The sequence below is a fragment of the Colletotrichum scovillei genome (assembly GCF_011075155.1).
Source record: "Colletotrichum scovillei strain TJNH1 chromosome Unknown Contig00011, whole genome shotgun sequence".
Taxonomy (NCBI): domain Eukaryota; kingdom Fungi; phylum Ascomycota; class Sordariomycetes; order Glomerellales; family Glomerellaceae; genus Colletotrichum; species Colletotrichum scovillei.
The window spans coordinates 2,115,687-2,138,076 of record NW_023336269.1 but is presented as its reverse complement, the minus strand read 5'-3'; the positions used below and the strand labels follow the sequence as shown (position 1 = coordinate 2,138,076).

Below are 22,390 nucleotides of genomic sequence, written 5' to 3'. Positions count from 1 at the left end.
TGCTCGTACATGGGATTGAACGGTTTGCGGGTGTGAGACACATTCGCGCGGGGTGTGAAGCAGGTGATTACTCTTTTGTTCTTTTTCTTGTTTTGTCTTTTGAAGAAAAAAACCCGGGGTAAGGTTTATGGTCTCGAAATGAAATCTCGCAGGGTTCATGTGAAGGACGGTTCCCCCGGATCCCATCCCGGTCTCATGATACAACTACCTTGTCCTAGGCGCCTACACTAGTTGTACTATTGTCTACGGGTTTCCGGCCTTGGTTCATCCGAAAGATGAGGCAGTTTGGTAGGATGCTCCCCAACGGGTTTGTGGGGTGGCAGCGGGATGGTAAGAGGAAAGGGGGACTAGAAGAAAAGGGGACTTGGAAGAAAAGAAATCGGAATCAGAGGTTGGCGTTGGGCGGAGAATGCCTTGAACACCGTCATGTTTCCATTCTCTTGAAGCTCTCTTGTGAAGCCGCCATCGTGAGTTAGCTTGTAAGACAGCTGGGCTAAATACTTGTGGGGGTCTTCACATGCGCGTTGGTCGTCAGCGTTGGCATCGCTCATTGGACGGGTGCTAACAGTGCTGTTTGAATATTGTATCTCGTGACAGAAGAGAGGGATCAAGATTACAGTAATCGATAACGGCGGACGGGTTGTGACTTGTGATGCATTGGAGAATCCCAGTCCGTTAGCAAAGGTATACTAAGCCTATGCTGGAGCGTTGGCGCTGGGGAGTGGATACGTGAGATACGGTAGACTCTGAGAACCGAGGGGACCTCGGTATTGCTATTTGGGGGCAAGTGAACGGTAGATGACAACGTCGAGGGTTTGGTTTGGCGAGATTGAGGTTTGGTCAATTCAAAACGACGGATGGCGATTGCGTATTTCGAGTGCCGTCTCGGGCACGTCGTGAAGTGGGCGGCGACTTCAAACTCGATTAGTAAGGTGGTATGGATAATGATCCCAACGACGTCACAACACCACGATATTGTAAAGGGAAGAGGGAAGAAGACGATTCAGAGATGAAGTTAGCGAGAGAGTCAGAGGTGGCAGCCGGTACCTACGGAGGCAGAAGGCACCTTCTAATGGTGTGGCGCTCTCCCACAATCGTAAACGGTCCCGGATTCGACGGATAGATAAGGGACCCCTTCTCCTTCTGGTTCTGGTTCTGATAAAGCGGCACACACGCACACAGGTGTGTAAGAGGATGAGTTGGACCCTCGTAAAAAGGGAACCAATGCCAAGTTTCGAATAAGAGCAAAGCAATTGGCTTTTTTAGCTCGGTTTCCAAGGGTATGGTGAACTGATACCCGGCGGCCATCATGGCCAAGCGAGGGCGCGCCAAAAGGCTCAGGCCGATGCGGCAGCGCGGGATGGAATTCCCAAACGAGGCATTGCCGGCCAGGATCTCGATGATTGGTGTACTTGGTCTATGTCGTCGTGCGGGGGGTGGCAGACAGTCGGACAGTCTGCATACTCGTACAGACTCCAGAGAAATTCACAGAGGGGGAGGATTCGCATTCCTTAGTAAGGCACCGTACGCTGTCTTGTTCGCTCGTTCTCGTTTGGGGGCTCGTGGTGGCTTGGGGGAGAGTGGGGGCACAACAGAGATGAAGATGAATGAGAGATTTAGTTGTTGATTGTGTCCAGTCTCTTGTGCCTGATTACTTATCAAGCTCTATGTCCGGCCCGTCAAGCTGAATCGTAAGTAAGGTAGATGGAGTTGGTTGATGATGAAGAAGAAGAGTAACGCTGTAAGTTGCGCAGTCACTTCTCACCTGTGGCTTGACTCCTTCAACTTTCCAGCTGTCTCCAGAGACCTCCACTTTCTGTGCCAGGCGCACCACAAACTAATTGGCGGAGTGCGATGGACACTCCTTCCTGCCATTCCTTATCAGCTGGAGGATGGAAAGAAAAAAAAAAAGGTGCTTAGGTCAACGAAAACCAATATCGCCGGCTGCAGATTGGTCCCTTCCGATTAGCGCGTTCTGTCCCTCAAGCTGCCCGCGCCTGCCTATCCGTCCCATTCACCTTACTACTGTGTACAGTTTGGGGTGCTCTTGTCATTTCACCGACCGCCTCCCCATAACGTCGCAGTTAGCCCGCCCGCCTCTTTCTTCACGGCTCACCTACCACCGCGCATATCCCACAACCCCAGCTCGAGTTGTCGAGGTAGCTTGACCTTTGTCTTGTGCGGGAATTCCCACCGCCGTTGAACCACTTTGTCTCTTTTCCCATCCTCCAAACAAGCTACTGGGCCTATCTATCTCTGCTTCTCGCTTGTGTGACCATCCCGCCGCCGCCGCCATCTTCCGCCGTCCGCTCTCCGCCTGTTCTCTGACCGACTCGACATGCGCAGTCTTGACCTGAATCTCGGTCAGATCTCCAACATCCAGAGCGATCCCAGCTGAAGGGTCTCGCCTGCCAATCTGTATATACTTCGTGACCTTCACAGTCCCGGTCGCCTTTGCCTTTGCCTTTCCTAGGCCCGCCGCCACTCCGTTGCAGAGAAACCCCCCTCATCTTCTTCGTCGTCTGTCCGGCCTAGAACCGACCCTTGCCTCTAGCGCCGCCTTAGTCCACTGGGGTTGGGTAGACGAGACAAGAGGTCCCTTCTTCCAACTGTCTGTGTCCACTGCCGAATGATGTGTGGAGCTGTCACTGTGCAAGTCAAGATAGCGTCGCGATAACAGCCTGGTTCCGACACTTTTGTATGCCTCACCGACGTCCAGCCTTTCCCACCTTCACTCTCCCCTCTTTCTACTCCCTCTCGCGACCGCACCTTTCGCCAGTCCTGGCCGAGGGACCTGCGCTCACAAAGAAGTCTACAGGACGACCCGTTTCTCCTACTCTCTACATCGTCTAGAGTCGGCTCTATAATCCGCCCCCGGCTCACCCCGACTGGCAGGTAGCCGCGCCTCCGGAACTCAATCTCAACCCTATCCTCGTCCCAACCTTCCCCGCCCCGTCTCTTCCCTCCGAAAAGCCGACTGGTACCGTCCGATCAAGAGACCTTCACCTTACACAATGCCGGCTCATTCACCGCCATCACCCACCCTCAAGCCGACGAAGCGCCCGCGCCAAGGCTCCTACGATGTCGACGTCTCCCCGCCCCCCTCCGCTGGCATCGATCAGAGCCCGTCCGCAGCCGAACAGAATGACCCGATGGCCAATGCCGGCGCGGCTCTGACTTCAGCTGAGAAGAATGGAGGAGGCGGAGGAGGGAAAGCAGGCCAGAGCAGCAACTTCCGCAACGTGAGCGCCTGCAACCGCTGTCGCCTACGGAAGAACAGATGCGACCAGAAGCTTCCCAGTTGTGCGAGCTGCGCAAAGGCCGGCGTCGCGTGCGTGGGCTACGACCCCATCACGAAGAAGGAAATTCCCAGAAGGTATGAATTACTTGCCCGTGTAGCGTATCCGTGCCTGGAGTTACTCAGTGCGCGAGCATGTGTGCGCAGTAGCATTATCACCTCGATCGTTGACTGCGTGCTAATAATGTGACTCGTAAAGCTACGTATTCTACCTAGAAACCCGCGTCGAGCAGCTAGAGGCACTTCTCGCCAACCAGAACATACCTTTCCCACCAGCCGAGAACCTGGAGCTCTGCTCACGTCCCGGCGCCGAGATCGCGAGATCGACGACTGAGGTTGCTCCCTCGGCACGCTCCGAGAGCAATGATGGACCTGGGCCAGCGAAGAATAACATCCACCGCCCCGACTTGGAGAAGGCCAAAAAGGCAGAGAGCGGTGGTACGGGAATGCTCGATATAGTCAGCCCATCGAAACCACGATCACTAGCGTCGGCTTCAGGGGTCTCCTTTAACCGCGTAGTGTTCGCCGCTGTGCAATACTCCGTGTCGGATCACAACGGGACGCAGGATCGAATTGGTGGCAAGGGCTTACCGATCGGCAGCGGGACATCTATGCGCGACTCCTTCTTTGGTTTGCACACGAAACCCACGATCCGGCCAGCGAACTTCCCTGACAAGGACGTGGGAATGAGGCTTGTGACCCTCTACTTTGAGCACGCGAATCCTCAGATCCCCATTCTGCACCGAGGGGAGTTCATGCAAATGTTCGATCAGGCGTACGCTGATCCGAGTGGGCCAAAGGGAGCTCGGGAGCTGTACATGCTGAATATGGTCTTCGCAATCGGATGCGGTGTGATTGTGGGCGAACCTGTAAAATCCGAAGGCTCGGGTGCCGGACCGCGCAATCCAGCGGATGCGAACAAGTTTGGCCAGGCACAGCCAGAGGAGTACCATGCGAGCGCCATCGTGCATCTTGAGGCTTGTCTAGGCAATAGCGGCGGTGGGTTAGAGGTTTTGCAAGCTGTGCTGCTGTTGGCCAACTTTGCGCTCCTCCGACCCGTCCCCCCCGGTCTATGGTGAGTTGTGTCCCTTACCAGCCGAGCATATTATGAGTAGTGATGCTGACATGTTGATAGGTACATCATCGGCGTTGCTGTACGCTTGGCTGTGGATCTTGGCTTGCACTACGAAGACGGAAGCGACGTAGAGCCGGCAATGCGAGATCTAATCAAGGATGAGAACGGCGAAGTCAACGAAGCAAGGAACGCCCAGTCACGCGAGAGGGGCCGACGACTGTACATCCGCGACATGAGACGGAGGCTTTGGTGGTGCACCTACTCTTTGGATCGACTGGTGAGCACCTGCGTCGGACGACCATTCGGCATCAGCGACCAGGTCATCACGACCGAATTCCCTTCGCTCTTGGATGATCAATACATCGCATCGACTGGATTCTTGGAGATGCCTGCCGACTCATCCGAACCGAGCTACAAGCACGTAGCTTACCATTACTTCAAACTGCGGTTGTTGCAATCCGAGATCCTCCAAGTGCTGCAATATAACCAGACACAGGTCGTGCGGGCCTCGGGCCAGAACCTAACCAACTCGGACATGCACACTCACCTGCCGTCGCCGTTTCTCGTCAAGTTCGACTCCTTCCGCTCGTGGCGCATCGATATCGACCGCAGGTTGTACCAGTGGAAGAACTCAGCGCCGACGCGGGAGGAGACGGGTGTGGCGTTTTCGACCGAATTCTTGGAGCTCAACTATTGGCAGGCCATCATCATGCTCTACCGCCAGAGCCTGAGCGTGCCCGCCATGTTCGAGGGCGAGTACAACACCTCCACCGAAGTGAACAGCCCGACAGCGTTCCAGGCGGAGCTGCGGGAGGACGAGGACAGGATCTATCTCAAGGTCGCCGAAGCCGGGCAAAAGATTCTGCGTATCTACCGCCAGCTGCACTTGAGCGGGCTGGTCAGCTATACGTATCTGTCAACTCATCATCTTTTCATGGCTGGCATATCCTACCTCTACGCCATCTGGCACTCGCCTATTGTCAGAAGCCGACTGGTAAGTCGATTCGTCTGATTTTGAAATCAATCGAGAAAGCTCTAATGTGTAACGATACAGACAATGGACGAAGTCGACTTCACTATCCTGGCCGCCAAGTCTGTCTTCACCGACCTGATCGACAAGTGCCCACCCGCTGAGACCTGCCGAGACGCCTTTGATCGCACTGCAAAGGCCACCATCAAGATGGCCAACTCGACCGGCGGCTTCAACTCGGTGCCCCCACGCAAGATGCGTGAGAGACAATTCGAGTGGAGCTCCGCCTCAGGCGACGGGGCATCGACATCGACTGCGAGCGTCGCACCTCGCCGTCGCCACCAGCAACACCAGTCGTCGGGCCAGGGCAACTTCCAGATGGACATGGCGCTGTCTGATACCCTCTCGTCGCCAAGCCTCTCTGTTGCCGGTGACCTCCCACCACGTCATTCCCCGCGCGCAACGGACTTCAATATGATGGCCCCCAGCCAGGGCAGCCCCTCGGAAATCGACCCTTCTTTCGTGGCCTCGCCGCCAGTGCCTCGTCGTGTGGCGAATCAGCGAACCAGCAGCGGTGGATCCTTTTTGAATCAACAGCAACCGCAAGGGTCGTCATCTTATGGCGTGGCCGACTACCCCGACATCCAGACTATGGATTTCTTCCAGAGTTTGCAGGGTGGTAACCCCAACGGCGAGCTCGGTGGATCTGGGGATGTGACAACGCCGCAGCTTGACCTAGGATTCGGCATCAACTGGGATAACATGCACCACGACTTCAGCGAAGGCCAGCAGATGAACATTTTCGACGGCTTCTTCTTTGGAGGACAGCAGCAGTCACAGGCGCAGCAACAGCAACAGCAACAGTCCCCGGATCAGCAGCAGGGTCCAAACGGCAACGCTAATGGGCGAAACGGGATGTGAAGAGGATGAGACAAGCCAAAAATGAAAGAAAGAGAAAAGAGAAAATGGCACGACGCCGGCGGCCTCTTGGAAAGAGATTATTCCACGATGACGCCTCCGTGCTAGAAATGCATTACTAGCCCTTATGATGATACCAACACAAAACGAAAACGGCTGGGAAACGCCAAAAATGGAAGGGCTGGCGTGTGTGTGTATAGGTCACGACGCCGGCGGCCTCTGGGAGAAATCCCAGTTGACGCCTCCGTGCCGGACACGCCATATCCTCTCTGTGTGAGAGAGGAAGACGCCAGCCGGGCTTCATGACTTACAGTATATTATAATGTGACGAACCATGCCCGTACGAAAGATACGGACACAGCCCGAACAACGGATCAGAAGAAGCAGGGATGGCAGGCAAGACCTTTTTTTTATTTTTTTTACAATTTACGAACCGGATTGGCAAAAGGAGGGGATCAGATCTTTCTCAAATCACAACGCAAAAAGGAAAAACTCGGTGCTTTCAGATGTATATTGCGTGGATGGACATACTCAAAAATGAACGGCGAGAGTGGTTTCATGTTGAGACGGAGAATGGGGGAGGGAGACTGGTTCCGTGGGCGCAAGGAAAATCTGTTGCTTGCAGTCTGATTTGGTATACCCAGAAAAGCGAGTTGAGTGGAAGGGAAAGGGGGAAAGTAGATATGAAGTAGTGAGCGTTAAGGAATGAGAGCCGGCGAGACTCGTCGGTTCTTCAACGTATTGGACCGAATGAGGAAAAGGACATTAAATTCGCCTTCTTCTCTCTCTCTCTCTCTCTCTCTTTCTCATCCTTGTATTAACCGCAAGTGTCGTGATGTTTGTTTGAGATACCTCAGCATCGAGCAACACACATGACCAAAGTCGAATCGGGAACCTCTCACTGCCAAATACATGAACTAGTTTTCAGGCAAAAACCAAAAAGGAGAGGAAAGAAAGGGTGGGAGGGATAATTAACGTAGAACTCCACGCCTCTGTGCCCGGGATCGAACAGCGCGCCCCTCAGTCAAACCCGGACTCTGACTTCACTGGAGTATTTCTTTTTTTTTTAAAAATTTCCAACCAACTCGACCACCCCGCATACAGCTTGACCTGAAGTCACCGACCTGAACGGGTGCTGCTATGCTGGCGACGGGAACGGTGACTAGACCCCTTAAGTAGGTCCCTTCGGGAGGTCGAGGAAGGGAGGTAGGCGGTAGGAGGGGACGACGAGGTAAGGAGAGAGTGCAGGTGCTGGTGAGGCGTGCTATAGTCGTATGGGATGAGGCGGGTCGGAATGGGAACTACCCTGGGGAGTTACTTCACTACAGCTCAGCTTTATACATTGGCTGGACTGGCCAACGATGGATGTTGTTACTTTTACATGGGCTGATGTGCATAACAAGTACAATCAAGTCAAACTCATAGCTGCGTAGCTCAAAAGTTCAATACCCTAACATGAGTTGTAAAACGTACACGATTCCGTGCCGGCAAGTCTTTACTGATGTTACAAACCCAACACCATGCCAGTTCGATTATCCATACTTCAAAGATGGCTCAACCCTCGCACGGCCAATACTAAGACTCTTCTGACACCTCATCAGCCACTCGTGCTAGGTTATCCTCAAGCTCCCCCAAAAAGATGAACAGATTATCGACCGCGTCATCCTACTCCCGCTTACTCTCCTGCCCGTTACCGTTACTGTTGGGCCCAGCCATCTGTCCGAAGAGCAAGGTGAGAGGGTATCCAAAGAAGGCGCCGACAACGCACAGCGCCGTTGCCAAGAGGGTCCAGGCGTGCCAGGCCCAGTACCCGAAGAAGGGAGCGATGAACTTGAGCCACTCGCCGACCTGGTAGTGATCCTCCTGGCTGACGATGAACTGGCGCTGGCGGGTGCCGACGGAGGCGTCGTCACCGTAGCCGCGGGGCAGTGGGTTGCCGTTGGCGTCAATTGTGCGGGTCTCTAGGCGGAGGACGACGACGAAGTCGACGGGTGCCGAGTAGAAGGGAACGAACCACAGGCGGAAGTCTTGGCGCATCTTGACGTAGAGCAAGTTTGTTTTTTGGTCTTGGACTGTAAGGGGGGTTAGCATGTCTTGACTCTCTTGTACCAAGGCCCCCCAGTACAGCTTCTCTGCTGTGAGATAGCTGGCCAGGCATTAGAACATACCAGAAGACTCAATCTCCATTTCGATATTGGGGCTCAAGATGCGGTACCAGCGGTAAATCATGAGGACCAACCAACGCGAGTTGATGGTGAAGAGGAACGGGATCTGGATGTTGCCAAAGGACGGTACATGGCAGAATGGGTGGGTGAAGGAGGCGTCCTCGGTGAAGTTGGAGTAGAGGGCGTTCTGCTGCTTCTCGGGGGATCCTTGGACCAGGTCCCGGATGACGGTCTTGATCTCCTTGACTAGAGTCGGATGTTTGTCAGTAAGGGGGCATTTTCGATTTGTCTAGCTAACATGGGAGACCGAGAAGAAACAAAGAAGGGAACAGGGCTCAACGGCTCAAGATTGAAAAGTCCTTAGCAGTTGGGTTGCAGGCTTGGGGGGTGGCGTCCTAGGCCGTGATCTGCAGCCGGGGTTGGTGCAGGTGTTGGCAGCGATGCGTTGCCGTCTTCTCGGGAGTGTTTATGTGTATGGGTGACATCTGCATACCTGGATGATCCATCTTACGCTCGTGTCAGCGTCAAGTCGGAAAAAACGTATCGTTAGTTGCCGTGTGGAGCTAGAAAGTCGCAGAGTGTCTACTTTAAGCTTCTGAACGGACCAGTTGGTCTTGTTGAGTTCACCGATGCTCAAGTGAAATCCGGTTCGTGATGTTTGCGTGGGTGGAGCAGGAGGTGCTGTTATCCTGTGTTTGAGAAGAACACAGACGTTCGAGTTGTGGGCGGGAAAAGATAAACGTCACAGGGAAACGCACAGAGACAACAAAAAGGGGAGGGAAAGATCAAACGTTGAAAGGGAGGGAGAGAGGGCGCCCGAGCTAAGTACTCGGAGCTATATATCGGCCGCGGGAAGGATGGAGATGGGAGCTATGATGTCTCACAAGCCAAACGCCTAGAGCTCCTGGAGATGAGGTGGTGAGAGGTACCTTGGGTACAGTACCTGGCGTCGACAGTGGCAGAATCGGAATTGGAGAGCAAGCCTGGTCTGCAATTGCCGGATTAGGAACGTGCCTGTGCCCGATTGTTTGATTTGTCTCGTGAAGAATTGGATACCTATCTCGTACCTGAGGAGGTGTGGGAAGTGGTGGCGCTCTTACCCACGACCGGGAAGCCGAAGCTCGCAGGGTGATGTCATTCTGAAACTATTTGGGAGCATGGCGTACCCTCCACACAAGTCCGGGGAAAGCATGTGAAATGCGGCTCCTGCTGCCGTCATTGGCCAATCCCATGGACAGCACTCACCAGCGCATTATTTACTTACTGTAGTACCTTAGCTTGACTTGACGGGGAAGAGCTTACAAGCAAGGTGCCTGACATCCATCTAAGTAGCTATCGCACGGAGCATCATCGATTTTGAAGTACTTATGCCTCGCGGTATTTGACCTTGACTGCAGGTTCCAGAGAGCAGCGATGTCACAAATGCAAGCAGTCAGCAATCGCTCTCAGTAAACTGACGGCTTTGGCCTCAGCAGTTCGTCAATGGCTTCAGTGAGTAGGAGCAATCAGATGAAATGGAAAGAATAAGTAGTCCAGATTATGTATCCGCGCCTTGGTATCAATCGCCTTCCAACTCATCACTCAAAATAAGCACTACTCCCCCCGCTATTTCCTTCAGATGTTTTCCCAAGAGTGCAAGAAAAAGGTGACGACGCTACTCGAACCGCGCGCACCAGCTACCGAGGCAGCATCACAATTGCCAACCCGTTGGCGTGATGAACCGATCATGGGATTACCTTCATCCGCCGTATTCGGGAAGCAATTCAAGATCATCCAACATCCCTCCGTGCGTATGGGAATACGGACTTTCGTATCGAAACCGAACACGTCCTTCGGCACCATCCTGCTGTCCGGAGTCACCCCACACTTTGATCTTCCATCTGACACTTCCCCCATCTTTCCTCATCATTCCCTTCCCGCTCCGATCGGTATGCCCGGTATCCACGTGCCATCTCCATGTTTGACGTACAATCGCCCTAGTATATCATCCATCCATCCCGGCAAAAAAGGTTCGTACAACATCGCTCATCGCTCACGTGAATATGCCGCACTCACGGCACCGTAGCAGAATCTATTACAAACAAGGTCCCAACAAAAATCCAATCGCTAGAAAGGGAGAAAAAAAAAAAAAAAGAAACAACGCGATTTTGTACGTTGGGCAGGTAAGTAGGCCAACACCTCAGTAGTCCCGGCTCCCACGCCGGCTCTCTCCCCGGTGACTGTGCCGCCGCGAGCTACTATGGCGCCGTCTCCTCCTATCCGACGGCGAATGCTCCTCAATCACCACAACCTCGTCTTCCTCATCATCCGTCACGATCCTCGGCGGCGGAGCCCGACTATGTCTCCGCTCCTGCATCGGCGGCGGCGGCGCCGCCTCAACAATAATCGGACCACCCGGTGCCGGCGGCCTGCTCACGCTCTCCCTGACCCGCACCTCCTCCGTCGCAATCACCCTCGCCCGCGGACTGCGATGTTTACGGTGGCGATGCCGGCTCTTGGACCGCTGCCGCCGCACCGAGACGACCGACGCGGTGCCCGTGTATACCGACGACGACGAGGCCTCGATCGGCCGGCCAAAGTTGAGGCAGGTGTAGACCATCCACAGGACGAGCAGGAACCCTGCGACGGCGCCGAGGGTGATGCCTACGATCGCACCGGCGCCGAGGCTCGACCAACCGCCGTACGTGGCGGGAACGACGACGACGCCGTTCGTGGTGGTTTGGCGAGGAAGGAGGGGCATCTCGTTCTCTCTCTCTCTCTCTCGCGCGCGCGCCTTATGTCAGAAAAGCTTGGGATGAGGCGTGATTTCTTGATGGCGTACGGTCCGTGGCGCGACGGTTAGGCTCGCGCGCAGTCGTAGGGAAAAAGTCGCCTGCAGGTACGCAGTGACGGTAGATCGGGTCGGTCGTTTGTTCGTAGGGCTGCCTGCACGGCTCGTGAGAGTTGTCGCAAATATTGGTCGAATGATGCGGCCAAGTGGCAATGGGAATGCACGCAAAGACGTTGGGGAAACGAAAGGAATCAGGCTAGCAGCCTCAAGGTCGTGCCGAGCAGCGAGCGCGCGCGTCGGCGGTCTTTGGGTTGAACGGCTTTGGCTCCGACGTTGCAGCGTCGCAAAGCCTGAGACAGATTCCGAGCGCTTGGCCGAGGGCGTGGAGTATGTAGATGGCGACAAGAAAAATGTCGCTCGATTCGGTGACACAGTCCACGAAAATGACGGGACGAGAAATGGCAAATTTAATGTCTGATGCGATGGTTCAGTCCCATCGGGAAAGAATGCGGGAAGCGGATTGCTTAGCAAGGCTGTTGGTTGAGAGAAAGGCGGGAGACGAGGGAGGGATGGATGGGATTCATGGAAGAGAATGGATGGGTGGATGGAAGGCGCGGAGGGACGGGACGGGTGAGACTGAAGGGCGGGCATGCGCCGTGTGATTGGAGCGCTGCGCCATTAGTTGCGTCTGCGCGACACCACCCGCAGTTTGCGCCTGCCTGTCACCTAAGCACCTAAGGTACACACTAGGTACACTGACAAGTGAAGTAAAGGCTTCCCACTTGTGCCTGTCGTGCCTGCCTGGCGCACATCATCGCGGGAAACACGGATGCTGGCGAGGGTGCGGTGCCATAGAAAGCGCCTTTCCCAACTGGGTGCAAAACGGGATAGCTCAGCGCGCCCATTGGACTGTGGGAGACCCCCCGTTTGGTCCACTCAAAGCCCAGGCCGAGGCAGGGGTCGAGCTCCGCGTTGCTGCTCAGCAACCACTATTAAGTTCAACAGCCAACTTCCCCGCTTGCCTGTGTCTTGGGCAACCTCGTTACGACGTAAGAGGAAATGTTTCGTTTGACTCGTTTGACACGCAGCGTTTCCCTTGTCATCAGCATCTCAATCCGAATGCTTTGTCAAAATATCGTCATTGCCAGGCTGGCTAAGATAACTATGTGCAAGAAATTCCCTTGGAATCCGCCCATCTCTTCGCAAAGAGCTCAATCAATTCTGACCATGGAACCCTGCATCACCATTCTCAACTATGACGGTGGCACGGCTTACCCGAACTCTAAGCAGGCACCGTAAGAACGAAAAGCTCGCCAGTAGAGTCGCTAAGCATAAACAACCTGCCCTTCTTGTCAAACGCAAGGCCAACAGGCCGGAAGCAGCTTCCGGGGCAAACAGCGTTGTTGACGTTCCACGCAACTCTAACCTCGGCCGTCTTGCTGGTAGACGCAGCAAGCGGCTGTCCGTTGGCACCAAAGTCGACTCTGCTGAGACGGTAGCCGTCGCCGGGAGAGCGGTTCCTGTAAACATCGTTAACGTTTGTTGCATCACGTCCACAATCCGGAAGCACTTACCAGCTGCCGTGGAAGGAAATATAGGCGGATGATCCATTAGGGGAGAACTTGATATCCAGCGGCGCCATGTGAGCCTGGAAAGTGAGCCGCGGTGGTGTAGGAACAGTCTGGCAGTACTGGTCTGTGACGCTGCCAGTGGCGTTGCCCTGGATAACCTGGCTTCCCACCTTCACGTTGGGTACGCCCGTAACGGTGCTGGTCTCCCAGACGGCGAAGCAGTTGGGATAGCCATAGTTTGCACCCTTCTGTGGGTTCGACGCCGCTCTGTAGCTGCCGTGGTAGTTGAGTTCCTCGCCGGGGTTGTCATTGTGAATGTCCACTCCGTTGCGGTCCATGTTGTCCAGAGAGTTCTCGACAGACCACTGAAATAACGTTAGCTGACTGAAGGCTCTGCGAGTATGCACCAGGCACTTACAATGCCTCCGTCCAGGGGGTTCTCTCCAACACCGACACTATTTCGCAGTCCCCACCCAAAGAGTTCTCCCGTTGTGTAGTCCACAGCGCTGCCCGTCAATTTCGTGAGATCAAAGGCACGAATTTGACTGCGGCCGGACGAAGCCTCGGCGGTTGGAAGGTCAAGGTTCGGGGCGGAGCCGCGGGAAACGAGCAAGACGTTCGGCTTATCCTTGGGGATCAGCAACGTGCGGCTCTGGTGGCCAGTCTGCGTCATTCCGTTGATGATGGACCTCGCCTGCCCAACAGTGCCGGCAGCAGCGTCGTAAGGGTACGCGAACACTTCGGACGCCGTTGCCGCATAGATGGTCTTGCCGTCGGCAGACAGAGCCAAGCCGTGAGCGAGCTAGACAAGGACAGGTCAGTTGCTGCGTTGGTCATGAAGAGGCGGACGGGATGGCTCGGCTTCCTACATTCGTGTTGGAGATGAGGGTCTTCTGCGAAGCCACGCAGACGTTTACTCCGCCGTTGTCTGTGAGCTTGACGTACTTGACACCCGTGCCTCCTTGCTCGGCGATGAGCAGGTTGCCCAGAGTGTCAAACTGCAGACTGCGGGGCCTTGACAGCCCGTTAAGGATGAGCTTGGAGGTGTATCCCGCGGCCAGCTGGGGTTGCGCGACGGGAGTGAGGTTCGCGCATTGAGCGGCGATTGTCGAGAACAGAGCTGCGCCCGCGGCAGCAAACGCTGCGAAGGATGTGACGGGTGCCATTGTATCGATTCGTGGCCAGAGCAGCAGTGAGTATTTACCAGGGCGGGCTACGTGCTAGCTGATCGTCTCAGAACAACAACCTGATGGAGGCCAACTGCGATGTTCTGGAAAGCAAGATGAGGAGCACGCCTCGAGACTTCAACGCCACAGACTGGAGGTGAGGAGTATGGAGAAGGTAGAGTCTAGAGACGAGAACAGCAAGCGGAGCCAGAATCAAGGAAGAGGAATCGACGTCCTTGCCGCTCTTTAAGACGAAAACTGGGGGGCCAAGAAGGCAAGGACCAGCTTTCTACATCATTAACACGGGAAATTCATGGTAGGGGCAGCAGCGCGGAAGCGGTTTCCATCCGAACTCGCCTGCCCAACTGCCTTACAGGTCGTTGATACCAGACCTGGATCATCACACTGACTCTCTTCCCTGGATCCTGGCAGACCGGGAGCGGGGGAATGACAACGTTGTAGATCTTGGCCATCATCCGTCCTCCCTGTATTCCACGGCATGTTCGTTCAAAGCAAAGTGCCGGCATACCATCGTGTATTGGCATAGACTACGGAGAACATTCCTTTACACTAGACAGGATCACCCTGCAACTGCAAAGGCAGGTAGATCTCTCTTCCCCTGGGACCATCTATCCCATGCACGTAGCCGAAGACCGAGGATGTGATGAAATCAATCGTTTGTCACTTTGGCTCAAGCTACATTTGTTGCGCAGGTCCTAGGACTCCCCTTTTCTGCGCCGCCAAGCCAAATCACGTAGTACGCGATGCAACGAACTGCCGGCGGGTGACTTCCCATCAGAGTAGGTCCCAAGAGACGAGAGGTGGAGGAGACTGGGGGGTAATTATAAACGGAAGGTAACCTTAGTTTATTCCCAAGACCTGTACAATGTTGGTTTGGGCAATCAACGGAGCTTGGGCCCGTGGGATGATGGCATAGTGTACACTGTAGTGTAGAGGCTCGAAAGGGAGAGGCGGGTTTCCACTTTATACAGGTATGACGAGAAACAAGGTTGATAAGGTCTCAGAAAAGACGTTTGAACGAATCGGCGGCCGTCCTCCTTAGAAATGCAACCTGCTGATGTTGATCAAATCTTGGCGGCATCTGCGGGATGAATGCAATGTGGAAAGGGGCGCGCGCGGTTGAAGCAACACCGGTGATTTACCTTTGACCGTGATGACTGGGGGGATGGATAAAGTCAAGGAGAGGGGATGGCTCCAGAGGGGGGAAGACTCCATCTTACAAGACTTTAGAATGGGGGCCTTGAACAATAGCCGTTGCATTAAGGTTGTCATCCGCGGAACGGGTGCCCCGGAGTTTACGGGAGCCGGTACGGACCTGTAAGCGGAACAAGTGACGGCTGATCCCTGGCGTGCAGGGCTTGCGAGGTGTGATTCGAAATCTCTCTATGCGGGGAGGGGGAAAATCTCCTTACCTTAAATGAGACGAACTTGGGATAGTTGGGGAGCACTCGACCTGGCGCCCAGATCTTGGCGACCGTTTTTTGCATGCCGCCGATTGGACGGAGATATTGCTGCGTAACTGATTAAGCGATTATAAACCGTTCCATGTTAAATTGAAAGAAGGCAATGTACGGAGTAGGCATGGAGAGTAATCATGGCGTCTTTCGCGTGTTTCCTTCGTCCATCTACGTCAGACGGAAGGAAAACCAACGGGGCTCTGGACGCAAACTAATGAGTGACTGCCAGAGCACTACATTAGATAGACGTAGAAGAAAGTCTCGAAAAAGTGATTGAAATCAGAGCATCGAAAAGTTACAGAAAATGTACCATTCGGTCCTTTTACCGTTGATATAGCCAATACCACTGAGTACTTACCGTGGCAATGTAGTCACAAGCACCTGCGGACATTGTATCGGCCGACGGTCATCGGTGGTGGGTATAAGTCGGGCGAACCCTCCGGTCCGCAGTTGATGACACTCGACCGGCTGACATTGAACATCCGCTAAAGTCCGGTGGGCCAACTAAATGCAGGGCTCGAAGCGAAACCTCTCTATCATGTGACGGAATCCGGTGTTCGATGCAGAGACAGGAAAACAAGAAGATGCACGTCTTTTTCTATACGTCGAGATAGCTTCTGTTTTCTCTTCGAAATCCCTCCGACCCCGACGGCGCCCTTCCCCACCGAGCCCCATTAACGGCACCTAGAGTCCCGTTCGGACGGACGGAAGGATGACATAAACCCTCCCGATAAGTGGGCGCTTTCATCTCAACAATCTTTCCAAACCTCTTACAGTACATCCAACGTTCGTTTCCCGTTTGTTCGTCGGTTTTCTTCAGCCCCAACATGCCAGATCACCAACTCCGAACGACCCAGCAGCTCTCGCTTACCACAACAGAGTCCCACGTCGACGAAACTCCAACAACTCCAACGACTAAGGTACCCATGGCCTATCAAACCATCTTGCACCCCAACAAACACGTTCCCTCATGGTTTGAACTGTCGCACTTGAGGAAGAGAAGAGGATATGACGTCGATTCCTTGCTGCCTGCTGCCTGCTCGCCTGTCTAATCTGGTTCCCCCCCTGTCTATCCGTACTCAACTCTCCTTCGCTCACCCGCCAGCCTCACCTCACTCGTCCCAAAAAGGTCTCATCTCATTCTCAGCTGAACCGAGTTTTGCATGCCCAGCTGTAAGATAATAAGATGACTCGGCGCCACAACGAAAGGACACGCCGTGAAGATGTCGGTAGTCAAGATGCAGGCCCGATGCACAATTGATACTCAAACTCTCTCTTTGCATATCGTGAATGTCTCATATCAAGCTGCAAGAGAAACCTCCACGAAGCAATTGTAAATTGGTAATCTAGCCACATGTATAGAACGCCTCTTAGTGCGGGGTATAAACTGCTCCAATGCCAACACTAAGAGTCCCCAGGGAAACGAAGCGTACAAAGTCACCTGACAACGTGAGAATCTGGCGTTTCCCCCAGTCAATCGCGCGCGCAGAGCCGAGGGGCGTCGTATGTGGCTTGGCCCTAGAGTTTCTTACACCCTTACCTCACAAGATTTAGCTCTTGCTAGCTCTAGCGTTCACGCACGATACTTGCCAGAGACGAGGCGACCCCGCGCGTGTTACACCATGGTCCTGCCGTCAGCAATGTTCACGGTCCTCCGGGGGTCATGTCATGTCGGTGACTCAGATTCTTGGGATCGTCAAGCAGCAAAGTAAGATAATGTAAGCGACAAGAAATATTTGCCCCGAGACCCCGGTGTCCGGACGTTAGACTCGTCCGTTTCGTGGGTGATGGACTTGCCCGAACTTGCTGTGTCTGCATTTCCTGTAGGAGCGTATCCCGGTTCCAAGTTACGATAGAGTCCACTTGCTTGTCTCAACAAACTGTGGCGCTCACTAGGGAGAGATGCTCGCCCTCAACTGGTCAGCTCGCTTCGTCCCGGTGAGGTTTGCGAGTATGAAAAGCTCTTAGATCGAATCTATAAAGAACCGTGCAAATGATCAGTTTGGACTCTGTGATCTCATACCAATTCATTCATTCCACCCTGACAACAAAGATTCTATAGCCTCCTCACAGCACAAATTATCAATACCATTTCCATCTTCTAACATGACCACCACCGCCCAAGAGCCGAAGCAGACCTACCGTGGCAATTGCCACTGCAAGACTTTTGTCTACGAGGTCCAGCTCCCAGACATCAAGTCCGCCAGCGCCTGCAACTGCAGCCTCTGCTACAGGAAGGGGACCCTCTGGGTCATTCCCCAGCGCGACGACTTGCGCTTCGTTAAGGGCGCCGAGGATGACCTCTCGACGTATAACTTTGGTCCCGGCCAGATTACGCACAAGGTGAGTTTCGGGGCTATGAAAACGTGGAAAGTGGAAAAGAAATATTCTCTGAAAAGAATTCGGAAGTGTCCATTGGTGTCCGGTAGTGCTGACGACTTTCTGGCTTCATAGTTCTGCGGAAACTGTGCTACGCCCATCCTGGCGGATTCCCCCAACGGAATCGTCCTAAACGTAAGTATATCGCATCCTTGCCGCACCGTCTCAAGATCTGTCCGAGGAGGAAGAAACAATAGGGCTGACATTATGCAGGTGCGCTCGATTCAAGACCTCGATATTTGGGGACTGGAGAAGAAGACGTATGCAACCCCAAATCTCACACAAAAAAGCCGTTCCTCAATTCCACAGATTGGAAATGCTGACCCGGCCTTTGCAGTTACGACGGCGCGTCTTACGGCGCCAAATACGAGCCTCACACCCACAAGGGCCCCGGACCGACGGCCGAGGTCGAGGGAGGCAAGCTCTACACCGGTAGCTGCCACTGCGGCGCTCTGACGGTGGCCGTCGTCAGCAAGCCCATCGACGAGACGTACGAAAGCGAAGTCATCGAGTGCAACTGCAGCATCTGCGAAAGGGTCAGCAAACACCGCCCTGCTAATGCCGGCATCGGGGAAGGAAATTAATTGTGCTAACTTTCTTGAATAGAATGGATACGTCTGGGTGTACCCCAACAGCGACCAAGTCGTGCTGACGGGAGACGACGACAAGATTGGCCGCTACGTCTTCGGCCACCACATTCTCGCAAAGACGTTTTGCAAGAACTGCGGCGTCCCGATCACCAACCAGTTCAACCCGCTGAGCGAGGAGGAGCAGAGTAATCTGGTGGAGCTGGCGCAGTACTGGTACGAGAAGTCGAAGACGAGGCATCCCGTTAACGCGCGTGTTCTCGACGGGGTGGATGTGAAGAGTCTTAAGATTATCCACATCGATGGCAAGGGTGAGCATCAGCCTGGATACGTGAACCCTTGAGCGTAGGTACTGCGGCAGCATTTACCAGCAAAGATAGGAGCGGCGTTGAGGAGGAGGTGGTCCCGTAGTTGATTGGTGATTTTCCAGGCGTTGAAAAGAAATCAAGGATTGAGCTTTCGAGTTGTATGAGTCCATATAGGAGCTCCATCGTCGTCAAACTTGGCCCACTGGAAAAACGAGCAACTGCCCTTGCCGGGCACGTTGCCCCCGTGACACATCCAAAAGTACCTCCCGTGGTTCTCCTTCTTCCTCTGCACGACCCTCAGCACGCAGGGGATCCCGCAGTCGCATTTTGGCGTGTGTCGCGGGTGCATGTCGGCCCTGTAATCGCGGTAGGTGATGTTGATACGCTTGTTGCCGGCGACGGGGTGCGGATCGATGGCCTGCGCCGGCGCGATGCTGTGCTTCCACTCCTCTTGCATCTCGGCGTGCATCACGAGGAGGGAGTTGTGCGGGAGGTGGATGGATATCTGGCCCTCTGCGTCAGCGTCCTCAGCCGTCATCATCGTGCTGTTTCCGTTCTCGCCGCCGCCGTCCTTGGGGATGATCCTTCGTACGCGGAACTCCCGCGCAACGCCCAGTGATACCGACCCGATGACGGCGCGAGGGCCGAGGTAAGTCAGCTGGTCGCTGTGCCACCCAACATTCTCTTGGGGCCCGTCGTAGCAGTTCACAAAGGCCATGTTGGGGGCCCACGTTTTAGGTGATTGGTAGCGAAGCTTCTTGCCCCCGGGGTAGCGAGTCTTCATTCTTGTCTGTATCTCTTTATTTACAGCCTCTGCGACTTTCGGTTTGACCTTGATGAGCTGCGGCGTGATGCGGCGAATGTCACTCAGCTTAGCGCCGTTATAAAGGTAGTCCGTCTTCTGCGTTTGAATCTCGTCGTAGCTTTCGACGTAGAAGCTCGAGGTGTGCGGGCTAGCCACGACGTTGTCGAATAGCTTGAAGGTAACATTCTTCTCAAACGACTTTGCCTCCGTCATGAGCTCTCGCAAGAGGTCGTTGGCCTCCTCTGGCGGGAGGAAGTTGTGGATGACGGTGCACGGGGTGTGTTCAGCGATGTCCAGCGGATCGTATAGGTGAAGCGTGGCACCCTTCTTGGACATGAGTTTCTTCTTTGGCTGCGGACCGTTGCTGCTGTCTTCCGACCTTACACCAAAGTGCCGGAGGGAGCTCTGGGCACCGTTGACTCCATTCGACTTTTTGATCGGGATTGGCGCCTTGAGAGCCTCGAGCGATTCCGCGACAGAGCCATTGTGTGCTAAGAGGACGTCTAGCAGTACATCTTGCTCCAAATTTGGATGAAGAGAGTTGAGGATAGCCAATTTCACCTCGGTCGGTTCATCATCCTCCGTGGGCTTCTCCTCTCGAGAGAGTTTCCGCTTCTTCCTGATAAGAAACGAGTCCATGACGTAGATAGTCAAGGACGGCACGAAAGATCAACTCCGATGTAAGTCATGAAGAGAGATGGGAATGCCCATCAATCTCGTTCAAGTTCTTGGAAAGAAATCATCCGAGTCCAAGACTGAAGTAAAAACACCCCACTAGTCCGGACCCCATGTTTCTAGCAAGTGTCATTGCAAAGGGCGTAATGAGGAGGCGCGTGTGTAGCGCGAAAGCACGTGCTACTTCCCCCACCTTGGAGGAGCTGCCCCCGATAATCGCATCTCCAACTTTACTGCATCTTCCGCCCCGCCATCCGCACCACCCACTGCCCACTGGCGGCGTTGCCCGCAAACCCGCCTGGCCCTAGGTGCTTCCCCCCAGTCTGCCGAGGTACCCCGGATCGGGCGCGGTGATGTAACCGTCGACCGGCCAGAGCTATCCCGTCCCGCCGTCATATGCTTTTCCTGTGTACGTGTGTAGCGGTACCTTAGCACCTTTCTTTGCCTGTGCCAACCACCAAACCTTACTTTTCCCTTCGCTCTCGACCCCCGACGGACTCCAAGACAAGAGAAACCACGGGCCCCATCGCATCGCGCATTGCGTTTGCGTGAACCTCGCCCGCCATGGCCCCAATGCTCGAATTCCGCACGCAGGGCTACAACCCCTACGCCGTAAAGTACTCGCCCTACTACGACTCGCGCATCGCCGTCGCATCGTCGGCCAACTTTGGCATCGTCGGCAACGGCCGCGTCTTCTGTCTCGGGCTGACGGCGCGAGGCATCGAAGTCGAGACGACGTGAGTCTACCCCCCCACCCCCGCCTTCTGCTTCTTTACGCCTCCTTGATTAGTAGCTCACACAACCCATGACAAAAACAGATTCGACACAAACGACTCGCAATATGACCTCGCCTGGTCCGAGATCAACGAGAACCAGCTCGTCGTCGCCTGCGGCGATGGCTCCATCAAGCTCTTCGACCTCGGCGTCAAGGACTTCCCCGTCATGAACTTCCACGAACACAAGCGCGAGACCTTTTCCGTCAACTGGAGCCCCATCACCAAGGACACTTTCGTCTCGAGCTCGTGGGACGGCACGATCAAAGTGGTATGTTTTGCAGAACACCAACCCACCGAAAGAGAGACCATCATATATACTGACCAACCTGCTACAGTGGTCCCCAACCCGCGACCACTCCCTCCGCACCCTCCCCGTAGGAAACTGCACCTACTCAGCCTCCTTCCAGCCCTCCAATCCGCACATCATCTCCGCCGTCTCCTCCGACTCCCAAATCCGCATCTTTGACCTCCGCACCCCAGTATCCTCCCGCTACCACCTAACCTCCATGATCCCCGTCCACGCCGCGGGCCCTTCCTTCCCCTCCGCCGCGCCGGGAGAAGTCCTCACCCACGACTGGAACAAGTACCGCGACACCGTCATCGCCACGGGCGGCGTCGACCGCGCCGTCCGCACCTTTGACATTCGGAACCCGACGGCGGGACCGGTGGCCGTCATGCAGGGCCACGAGTACGCCGTCCGCAGGCTGGCGTGGAGCCCGCACGCGAGCGATTTGCTGTTGACGGCGAGTTACGATATGACGGTTCGGCTGTGGGATGATCGGTCGAATGCGCCGCCCGCTGGTGGACCTGCGGGCGGGGCGCAGATTGGTGCGCAGGTCGGGGTTATGAATCGGCACACCGAGTTCGTTGTCGGTGTCGACTGGTGTCTGTTTGGTGTCGGCGGATGGGTGGCTACCGTCGGCTGGGATGAGAGGGTTCTTCTCTGGGATGCCAATGCGCTGTTGGGTGGTGGTCGGTGAAAAGTGGGAAGCGAGAGTTGACTGAAGATGAGCTTTGTGCTTTTTCATGATGATCAGTCCGTCTTGTTTTGGGGTTTGGGGGATGCTGATACCCTTCTCTTGGAAGAGGCGCGCATTCTATGGTTTTGTTTTATGGGCGTTTAGGAGGGTATTCTTAGAGGGCGGGCGCGCGCGTACATAACGAGGATGGTGATAATCTTCAGAAACAGAAAGGAGGACCTAGCCAACCCCTTTTCTGGGAAAATCGTACATGGCTGTATGACATTTGCCTGGCGTTACTTGGAGCAGATGGGACTCGCAACCAATACATGTCTGATCTGATATGAACTGCTCACGGAACTGTACGTGGAGGGCAGACCATTCCTGTCATCTAAGCTGATGAGCACACAGAGGTAAGCACCGCCCTAACTCAAAAAATCAATGATATCGAGAAAAGTATCACGTAGTATTCAGCTCACACGAGACAAGA

General features: G+C 54.7%; 7 protein-coding genes across 7 annotated transcripts; 3 read left to right on the top strand and 4 right to left on the bottom strand.

The window, feature by feature from the left end:
* The first annotated feature begins 2,125 nt into the window (after positions 1–2,125).
* On the top strand, positions 2,126–7,025 carry HER10_EVM0010760 (fungal specific transcription factor). The gene is made up of 4 exons (XM_035483130.1): positions 2,126–3,376; positions 3,498–4,373; positions 4,434–5,367; positions 5,428–7,025. The coding sequence occupies exons 1-4, from the start codon at positions 3,015–3,017 to the stop codon at positions 6,262–6,264; spliced, it is 3,009 nt and encodes a 1,002-aa protein (XP_035327249.1). The 5' UTR covers positions 2,126–3,014; the 3' UTR covers positions 6,265–7,025.
* Positions 7,026–7,466: 441 nt separating this feature from the next.
* On the bottom strand, positions 7,467–9,499 carry HER10_EVM0005063 (uncharacterized protein). Its single transcript, XM_035474688.1, has 3 exons — positions 8,920–9,499; positions 8,430–8,672; positions 7,467–8,333 (listed from the first exon to the last, which is right to left on the bottom strand). The coding sequence occupies exons 1-3, from the start codon at positions 8,930–8,932 to the stop codon at positions 7,927–7,929; spliced, it is 663 nt and encodes a 220-aa protein (XP_035326830.1). The 5' UTR covers positions 8,933–9,499; the 3' UTR covers positions 7,467–7,926.
* Positions 9,500–10,605: 1,106 nt separating this feature from the next.
* HER10_EVM0005317 (uncharacterized protein) lies at positions 10,606–11,166 on the bottom strand (the record flags this gene model as incomplete). The annotated part of the gene is made up of 1 exon (XM_035474938.1): positions 10,606–11,166. The coding sequence occupies one exon, from the start codon at positions 11,164–11,166 to the stop codon at positions 10,606–10,608; it is 561 nt and encodes a 186-aa protein (XP_035326849.1).
* Positions 11,167–12,478: 1,312 nt separating this feature from the next.
* On the bottom strand, positions 12,479–13,933 carry HER10_EVM0011916 (uncharacterized protein; the record flags this gene model as incomplete). Its single annotated transcript, XM_035481328.1, has 4 exons — positions 12,479–12,716; positions 12,771–13,132; positions 13,186–13,569; positions 13,637–13,933. The coding sequence occupies 4 exons, from the start codon at positions 13,931–13,933 to the stop codon at positions 12,479–12,481; spliced, it is 1,281 nt and encodes a 426-aa protein (XP_035327346.1).
* A 3,514-nt stretch (positions 13,934–17,447) lies between these two features.
* Positions 17,448–20,129, bottom strand: HER10_EVM0008481 (GRF zinc finger; the record flags this gene model as incomplete). The annotated part of the gene is made up of 1 exon (XM_035477999.1): positions 17,448–20,129. The coding sequence occupies one exon, from the start codon at positions 20,127–20,129 to the stop codon at positions 18,822–18,824; it is 1,308 nt and encodes a 435-aa protein (XP_035327059.1). The 3' UTR covers positions 17,448–18,821.
* On the top strand, positions 17,518–18,720 carry HER10_EVM0009189 (glutathione-dependent formaldehyde-activating enzyme; the record flags this gene model as incomplete). The annotated part of the gene is made up of 5 exons (XM_035478687.1): positions 17,518–17,754; positions 17,866–17,925; positions 18,004–18,050; positions 18,128–18,326; positions 18,397–18,720. The coding sequence occupies 5 exons, from the start codon at positions 17,518–17,520 to the stop codon at positions 18,718–18,720; spliced, it is 867 nt and encodes a 288-aa protein (XP_035327130.1).
* Positions 20,130–20,541: 412 nt separating the features above from the next.
* On the top strand, positions 20,542–22,182 carry HER10_EVM0001775 (WD repeat domain-containing protein). The gene is made up of 3 exons (XM_035471510.1): positions 20,542–20,902; positions 20,984–21,209; positions 21,277–22,182. The coding sequence occupies exons 1-3, from the start codon at positions 20,730–20,732 to the stop codon at positions 21,919–21,921; spliced, it is 1,044 nt and encodes a 347-aa protein (XP_035326560.1). The 5' UTR covers positions 20,542–20,729; the 3' UTR covers positions 21,922–22,182.
* Positions 22,183–22,390: the final 208 nt, after the last annotated feature.

Excerpts from the sequence above, each read along its gene's own strand:
- HER10_EVM0010760 (XM_035483130.1), top strand. The coding sequence starts at position 3,015 with ATGCCGGCTCATTCACCGCCATCACCCACCCTCAAGCCGACGAAGCGC. Across the intron at positions 3,377-3,497 it reads AAGAAGGAAATTCCCAGAAG|CTACGTATTCTACCTAGAAA; the intron begins GTATGAATTACT and ends TGACTCGTAAAG. Across the intron at positions 5,368-5,427 it reads CTATTGTCAGAAGCCGACTG|ACAATGGACGAAGTCGACTT; the intron begins GTAAGTCGATTC and ends GTAACGATACAG.
- HER10_EVM0005063 (XM_035474688.1), bottom strand. Across the intron at positions 8,334-8,429 it reads AATGGAGATTGAGTCTTCTG|TCCAAGACCAAAAAACAAAC; the intron begins GTATGTTCTAAT and ends CCCCCCTTACAG.
- HER10_EVM0001775 (XM_035471510.1), top strand. The coding sequence starts at position 20,730 with ATGGCCCCAATGCTCGAATTCCGCACGCAGGGCTACAACCCCTACGCC. Across the intron at positions 20,903-20,983 it reads GGCATCGAAGTCGAGACGAC|ATTCGACACAAACGACTCGC; the intron begins GTGAGTCTACCC and ends TGACAAAAACAG. Across the intron at positions 21,210-21,276 it reads GGGACGGCACGATCAAAGTG|TGGTCCCCAACCCGCGACCA; the intron begins GTATGTTTTGCA and ends AACCTGCTACAG.